The following is an 8,501-nucleotide window of genomic DNA, read 5'->3' as shown; positions in this document are numbered from 1 at the left end:
AGGCAAACCTTAACACTGGCAAACGTTTAATGGGAGAGCTTCAACGGGGGGGGGGGGGACGGGGACGAGAGCAGCCTGTTCCCTCACATTGCCCAACTTCTACTTCATTCAGGGGAGGCTTTTTGTTTTTGCCTTCCTGGCCATTTAATTCTCGTCCAAGACGATACACCAAAGGTCATTTTTGCGTTAAAAATAAAGAAACTGCGTAATTGCGTGGCGAAGGGCGGGGCTACCGACCCAAACGTTCCCAGAACAATCGCCTCGGAGAGAAAAAAAAATTACATGAATAAACCGTTCCGTTTCGAGCACACGCGTGCTTCGAGCGCGACTCGCCCTGTCAGGGCGTAACGATCATGCATACTTCCGGCTCGTCCTCTTTTCCTCCCTCCGGGAAACGCATGCGCAGAAAGCCGCTCTCTTTCTCTCAACCCTTGTTTCCCAGAGTCCTCCGCGCGGTGAAGAAGCGTCGGTCGCGGGCTGGAGGCATTTTGTGTCCTGGATATCAGCAGCGAGAGGCAGACAAGATGGCGGCGGTCGAATGAAGCGCCCGCTCGCTGTGGCGGCTGGACCCGCTTGGACTGCTGCTTTTCGGTCCGGCGCGGAGCGCTACCTCTCCTCCGAGGGCAAGAGGCGCGTTGGCAGCCAGGAAAGCGCCTAGGACGTCCGCCGTAGGAAGAGGCCTGGTGTGGACGGAGCTGCGGGAAGCGGAGCCCTCCCCCCCTTCCCTTCCCCCCTCTTCCCCCCACCCTCAGATCCTTGATCGTTGTCGAGCAGGAGCTCCCCAAAGGAAAGACTCGGCCGGAGTGTGAATAACCCCCCCCCTCCCTCCCTTTTCCCATTCCTCACCGACCATGGCGAGCAGCAGTGGCTCCAAGGCCGAGTTCATCGTCGGGGGCAAATACAAGCTAGTGCGGAAGATCGGCTCGGGCTCCTTTGGGGACATATACCTGGCCATCAATATCACCAACGGGGAGGTAAGGGCTGCCGGGCGCCCGGGCCCTGGCCCTTTTGCTGCCACTACGTCGGCTTCAGGGCGGAGATCAGTGGATAGACGACGGTCTCTTCTGGCCCCGTGGTCCTGAGCGTATCTTTCCGAAAAAGGACCCCTCTTTCCAAGAGACTGGCTGGCTTGCTTTTCCGGTCTCAGTCGTAGGGTTGTCCCGGTTCTTCCTGATTTAGGAAGACAGTCCCTCTGTACCCTCCTTTCGTCTCTTCTCTCTCCTTTAGATAGCTGTGGTTTTAGGTCGAGATTGTCCGAGTAATTTAAGATTGGTTGTGAGGTTTGTACTAAGGAATTTACTGAAGACGGTGATAAATTGTGAGAACTTTCGTGAGGTGGGCTCCTTTTACGTATTTCCTCAGAAGATTTTGTTTAGGGGTTTTCCTTGTGACTTTGCAATAATGAGGCTGCAGTACTTGGCTAAAGCGTTGGAAAATATAGTGACTTTTTAATTTTGTTAAAGAAATGGTGTTTTGGGAAGCTTAATAGTGTTGTCGCTGAAGAAAGTTGTATGTACTAGTTGTAAATTAAGCTGCTGGTTACCTGGCGTCAGGAGAGAAGTATGTAGTTCTCATGATTGGGTGGCGAGAAAATCCCTTCTGGGACTCTTTCTCCTAATCTTGTTCATGTTTAATCGGGAAAGGAAATCTTCTAAAGATGCTTTGTCAGAACCATCAGTCCATGCTAGTAGGCTGATGGCTTCTTTCTCTCCAGTACCTATTTATGTGCAAGTTATCACTATGTGGCATGTTGACAGAGGCTGACATTTCAGAGGATTTTCTCTTGTAGAAGGCTTGCTCCTAATAATTCCTGTAGCCGAGATGGGGTCCTCCAGTCAAGTGGATCTCTCACCCATGTCCCCTCTCCACTGCAGGAAGTGGCTGTGAAGTTGGAGTCACAGAAGGCCAGGCATCCCCAGCTGCTATATGAAAGCAAATTGTACAAGATTCTGCAAGGGGGAGTTGGCATCCCTCACATACGGTAAGAATTATAGCTCATAGGAGGTCAAACGCTTCCTTTTTTTTCCTCAGAGGATTTATATATTTTGTTTTTTGTGTGTATGTATGTGATAGAGGAGTGTGATATGTGTTCCCTTGAAACTCTTGAAAGCAACAACAAGCTGCATCTGCAAAACGATCTTGAAGGATCCTAATTTGCCAGCTGGTTGTTCCCCTTACCTACCTCAACTCCACTCTGAATAAATTTGTTGAGGCTGCAGTCTTTGAATCTGAGTTGCTTGGCTACTCACAGCGAGGATTGAGATGTTCCAGTGGAAATGGCTGCTCTCTTTTGTGTTTTTGTTCCAACATGTCTTCCTCCTCTCCTTAGAAAATGGCGGATGTCAGTACTTAAACCTTTATCATAATCAGGTGGGAAGTGAGATATATTTCTTTGCTATTCTCCAATTCATTTCTAGAATCTATATTGCATCAGCTAGATGGGGGCTTCTGAGAACTGGGGAGAGGAGTTGGATGAAAGCCTCTTTCACTAGCTGATAATACATGTGTCACGGGGTTCTTGGTAATAACACACTGCCATGTAAAATAGTTTCTTCACTTTATTACTCCTTGGGAGAGAATTTTTTTTAGACTTTCTGGTGTGAGGTATAATCAAGAAGAGCATGATCTGATTTTGTGCGAGGGGTTAGTATGTAAAAGGCAGTTTTCTTAAACTTGGTAAAAGGATTTCAGGGATTCTCTCAAGAATATTTTACAGGTGTTTTAAAGTTTTACAGTCACCGCCGTAAAGTGTCTTGAGATACGGCAGGGTTTCATTTCTGAATTTTACTAATATAAAATCAGTATTTGGAGAAATATGTGTAGGACTTCATTGGTTTAGGTAGCAAGACATTCTAAACATTTTCATTGATCATATATTTAGTAGTGTAGCATATGGCAGTATATTCTAAGATCAAAGTGTCCCCTGTGTGTGAGGGTAGAACAAACCTATTTAAGGTACTTCATTTGTCTACCCTAATTAAATTCTATTCTAACCAGTTTAAAAGTTCAGTTTTCAATTTAAACGTGATATCTTGGTAGTGAGCCCTTCGGGGATAGGCGGCCTATAAGTTTAATAAAATAAAATAAATAATAAATAAATAAATCTGCTGTTTAGAGGTTGTATACACTTTAAGGTAACATGGTGTCTTAAAGATCTTAAAGAATGAATATAAAATTATGTGAATCAACAAACTCATCCCTCCTCCTGCCTTCCAGTTTTAGTTCCTTGTGCAGCTGTAAGGATAAAACAGCATTAATTAAACAACAAATTTTCCGTCTGTTGAATTTTCACTCTTTTTCAGATAAATAACCTCTGAGATGCTGTTTAGATCTATGCTTTGATGTAGAGTGTAATATAAGCATCTATGTTTCTGAAGCCCTGTTAAAATACCTTGCTTTCAAACCTGTTTGTCATATGTTAGCAAAGGTCTGTAGGTGCCATTAACAGTTGGATTATAGTGAATCATTGTGCCTTTGCAAGACTGCTGTTGAGTTTAGAAATTTTCTTGTTTGAATATTGTGTTGATCACATTTTCCAGTTTATAAGAATATACAATTTAGTGTTCTTTTTCAAAAACCAAATTAATGGCAGCAGCTAAAAGTAAGTGTTTTCAGGAATAGCTACCCAGCCAGATACTTTGCATACCAAAAGATGCCACTGCAATTAATTTGTTTGGGTGGGAGGGTAACTTATCAATTAGTGGGTGCCACAACATGGGTTATTTGGAGGGGTGGCTGTGCTGTTCTTCATCAGAAGTAATTCACTGACATTTTTATTGCACAAAACCATGAAACGTATTGTAAATGAACATTACTATGGAAGAACATACACACACATGAATGAGCTAGCATGCTACAGTGGGTAGAGTGTTGAGCAAGGATATGGAGGTCTCATGTTCACATCTTCTTTGCCATGGAAGCTTGATGAGTGACCTTGGGCCAGTCATATGTTCTCCATCTAACCTATGGCATAAGATGGCTTTTAGGATTTAAATGGTGAGAAGGACAATGATGTGACTACTTTGAGTCTCCATTGTTGAGAAAGGAGGGGTACGAATTCAATATATATGTGTTGCAGCTTTTGCTGTTTTATATTTGGCTGTAAATAATTTTAATGATAAATGCTTATGAAATGTTGACAGCTACACTTTTGCAGGTAATAACACAATTTAGGCATGATACCAGACTTAGTTAAGGAAACTGGGTTTGATGTGATGTCTGAATTGACAAACTAAAGCTTGCAGTTGGTTGACAAGCCAGAATCCAAACCCATATTTGCAGCAGGTTTGCAAACTGTGATTTGTGCCAACTGTGATTCAGTGTGATATCTGAATTAACAAATCATAGATGTAATCATTACCAGCAGCAAAATGGCAGCACTACAAAGCTATGTGTTGCGAGGATGATAAAACTGTGGTTTTCCTGTTGAAAAGCTCAAACAGTGGTTTGAGTTTTAAATTATAATTATTTAGAATGTTTCTGTTGCTTTTCTAGAAATGTGCCTGAAGCGGCTTACAAAATAAACATAAAATATTTTGAAATATTAATTAAAATAAGTATTAAAAAGCCACAGACCAGCAGAAAAATAATAATTCATAAAAATTAACCACAGACAGCTTAAAGTAACTGTTTTCAGACGAAAATAGTGTTAAATAATCAGCCTCTTAATTGAAATCTTGGCTGAAAAGAAACTCTTTGGCCTAGTGCCTAAATGAAAGCAGCGTAGGTGCCAGGCTTCAAGAGGAAGGCATTCCACAAGTGAGGTGCCACCACTGAAAAAGCCCTGCCTCCGGTTGCCATGTGGCTCTTTAAAAGTAGGGGTACAGATAGCAAGGCTTGTAAAGCAGATCTTAACTGGTGGGCTAGGTAATATGGGAGGAGGGGGTCTTTCAAGTACCCTGTACATAAGCCATGTAGATCTTTAAGAGTAAAAGTTAGCACCTTGACTTGTGGCTGGAAATAAGTGGGCAGCCAGTATAGTATGTTGTGCACTTAGAGTGATATGATCCCTGTGTCTTGCTCCAGACAATAGCCTGGCTGCTGCATTTTTGACTGGCTAAAGTTTCTTGACTGTGTTCAAAGATAGCCCTTGTAAAGCACATTAAGTAGCCTAACTTGGATGTTACAGACCATGAATCACTGTGGCCAGATCATGGTCTTTGAGGGACAGCTGACTTGTCACCCATGTTAGGCCTTGTTTTGTTTGCATAATATCTTCGTAAGCCCAGTACAGTGTTGCTTTGAGATGTTAAAAGCTGTTGCTATTAAAATCTTTTCAGTGTAGTTGAGAATTTTAACAATTATCAGGGCACTGAAGTACATATATTGCATTTGTGTCCAGAGATTGGTGATGCATTAAATTCAGAAGATCAGAATGTTTACCTTGGCTGAGTTATGTTGATGTGTAGTCTTTTGGAGGTTATACACTGAAACATGGTATGTCTGGGAATTGCTGCTTCGTTGGTTTTGGCAAATTATTCATTGTCAGTTTTCATTTAGAGAAATTGAACAGTCTTGTCCAATCCAGTCTTAAGTTGTAGAACTGGACAGTTTTTCTGTAATGTTAGCATTGTTTTTCAAATAATGAGATAGCTGGCTGAAACGTATACACAAAGTATATGGGGTGAGATTGCTTCACGAGAATCAGTATCAGTCAGGAGTCCAGTTGCACCTTGAAGAACTAACGTTTGCTCCTGTTTATTAGCTCCTGTTGTGAGTCAGAGCTTACTTCAGCAGATGCATGTGATAAAGTGAGCTCTGACTCATGAAAATTGATGCTAGAATACATTTTGTTGCTCTCTACCAATTGGACTCTTGTTTTATATTCTCCTGAAACTAATGGTTTATTTCACAAATTGTTGTACCTTGCTTATCTGTCTAATAAGGGCCACCGAGGTGGCTAGCAACACATACATATCATATATTAAAAATTAAAACCAACTAAAACATATTGTTAAAACAATTAAAGCTAGAGCTAAAATACACATAAGAACCTTACAAACAACAATTAAAATATTTGGCTGGAAGGAGGAATCACTTAGGAAATGCCAAATAACATTTAAAAAGTCTTCACCTGCTCACAGAAAGTGGCAACAGAAGTGGACAGATGAATCTCCTGGGGAGAGTCTAGACCAGGGGTAGGGAACCTGCGGCTCTCCAGATGTTCAGGAACTACATGTCCCATCAGCCCCTACCAGCATGGCCAATTGGCCATGCTGACAGAGGCTGATGGGAATTGTAGTTCCTGAACATCTGGAGAGCCGCAGGTTCCCTACCCCTGGTCTAGACTCTAGAGTTGTAATACCACTGCTGAGAAGGTTATCTCCTGGATTTCAACCCCCTGAATCATGGAAACCATAGTAGGGTTTTAGAAGGTGACCATAGTGGTTGAATAGGTTCATGAGGAAGTGCATGGTCCTTCAGTTATTCTGGTAAAACCAAATAAGACTTTAAAGGTCAACACCAGTACCTTGAATCCTGCCTGGAAACAAATTGGAAGCCTTTGCACATGCTGTGAGACTGGAGTGATTGGTTTCTGTGACTCACTCCAGTCAATATCCTGACTGCAACATTCTGCAACAGTTGAAGCCCCAAGTCGAGTGGATTGTAATAATCTAATCTAGATGTAACCAGGGCGCACTGTTATGTGTTAACTGAACTTCACATCTTTACCATATTGGATTTTTTATATATGAAGGATTGGGACAAGGTTCTACCCACATATAGAGTTCATCTCCCAGCAGTTAACATGGTAGTTGTATGAGTTTTTATTATAAGTAAAATTGTTGATTTGTTTTGCTGAATATTAGCTTTGAAACCAGTCGTACTGAAATTAGAATGAAAAATGGTGTTGTAATTGGATTATGGATACCGTACATTGCTGTTGCAACACAGTCACAAGTTATTCCATCCTTTCTATCAATCACCTGAACTTCTAACTTTAGTACAAGCCAAGATCCCAGTTGTCACACAGTTACATTTCCATGAAGAGGATTTTGAGACCACTTCCTTTCAGGAAAGTGACAGGTTTTATAGCTTGATAGGTTGCTTCTGAAACTTAGATTAACGCATATGGATTGTAGTATATTTACAGATCTAGGGAGGTGAAGCTTTGTGTGTGTTTAAGGTCTCAGTGGGGTTTGTGACCAAAGAACAAGGGGCAGTGTGAAAGCAGCCTTCCATACAGGTAGCAGTTGGATCAGAATGTGCATCTTGGTTCTGTTTGTGAACTTATATTTGCTAAGCACAGGTTCAGTAACAATAATAAAAATATTACACAATTGTTTAGGCTTGCTCAAAGAAGTTCTTTTCAACTCTAAAGCAAGGCTCCACAAATCCCTGGCACACATGGCACTTAAAAATGTCAGTATGTTTAGCATTTTCAATGATAATTTTTTTGTCTATGCCTCTTGGTGATTCTCAGTAGAAGTACAAAGCTTGTTTAGATAAGGGGTGTAAAGTAACCTTTTTTGTTGGGTTGATAACTATGGTAACCCCATATTTTTTAATATGCTATATCATTTTTGTTATAGTTGTAAAATTACAAAAAAATGGAGAGGTTAACATTAAGTTTTGTGGCAGCAATAATTAGAAAATATTTTGATTAAAATATAAAGCCCTGAAGGCCTAAAATATGTGTGGCGCCTTAATTTTTTGGGTGGCTCATAAAAGCAAAGAAAAATCATCAATCTAAAGCTTGTTTGTTATTATGGAAATGTGGCTTTTTAAAACCTTAACTTGGTTTACTAATCTCATTTATTCTGGAAAATGGCTAATGCCTAAGAAAATGTGATGTACATATTTCTTGATTAGAACTGGCCAACAGTAAAAGCCTGGAATGTACCTGTCTCTAGAATTAAAATAGCTTTATCTTAGTTTATTTAGAAGAGGAGTTTGGATTTATATCCCCCCTTTCTTTCCTGTAGGAGACTCAGATGGGCTTACAATCTCCTTGCCCTTCTCCCCCACAACAAACACCCTGTGAGGTGGGTGGGGCTGAACTTTTAAAATGTTTCTATTCCACATTTCCATTCAGTTCAGGGTTCCCAAGGTGGCTATTACCTTGACTGTTAAAAATGCTTATCCATTACTTAGTCGTATAACAAAAACATGGGTTAGTCATGGCTGAAGATGATACAAGAGGGATCCATCCATAGGATTAAACTACTTTTTTTTAGTGATGTGGCATACTTTCCATTATCCATTCCTAGTGCAGATTGGAATAGGGCAAGGCTCTGCCTTGTTTGTGATGGACAGGCGTTTATAATTTTAATTAGTGATTTCTGTGTTCATGTATGATTTGCCATTCTGGAGTGAAAGTCAAGTATCTTAGTGGGAAGGCATGAAATCCTCTCAGTGGGAAAGCTCAAAAAGAGATGGATTCTTATTTAAATTTTCCGTTTAGGCAGACCTGCATTTTCAGTAACATGCTGTTATCTGAACTTTTGTTAATTCTTAGTTTATTGAGGGTGTTCCCTGCTGTCTTAGTTTGCTTTTTCATA

General features: G+C 40.9%; 1 protein-coding gene across 8 annotated transcripts in view; it reads left to right on the top strand.

The window, feature by feature from the left end:
• The first annotated feature begins 436 nt into the window (after positions 1-436).
• The window catches only part of CSNK1A1 (casein kinase 1 alpha 1), a 50,564-nt gene continuing 42,499 nt past the window's right edge, over positions 437-8,501 (top strand). For 5 of the 8 annotated variants that reach the window (XM_048490655.1, XM_048490650.1, XM_048490652.1 and 2 more), the window contains exons 1-2: positions 437-974; positions 1,875-1,981. In XM_048490655.1, coding sequence (XP_048346612.1) covers positions 852-974; positions 1,875-1,981 — 230 coding nt within the window. In that variant the 5' untranslated portion in view covers positions 437-851. The remainder of the gene's footprint in view (positions 975-1,874; positions 1,982-8,501) is intronic. The other 3 variants (XM_048490654.1, XM_048490649.1, XM_048490656.1) reach the window with 2 other exon arrangements.

The sequence above is a fragment of the Sphaerodactylus townsendi genome, linkage group LG03 (genome assembly GCF_021028975.2).
Source record: "Sphaerodactylus townsendi isolate TG3544 linkage group LG03, MPM_Stown_v2.3, whole genome shotgun sequence".
NCBI lineage: Eukaryota > Metazoa > Chordata > Lepidosauria > Squamata > Sphaerodactylidae > Sphaerodactylus > Sphaerodactylus townsendi.
The sequence above is the reverse complement of the archived record's forward strand: the minus strand, read 5'-3'. Positions and strand labels throughout refer to the sequence as shown.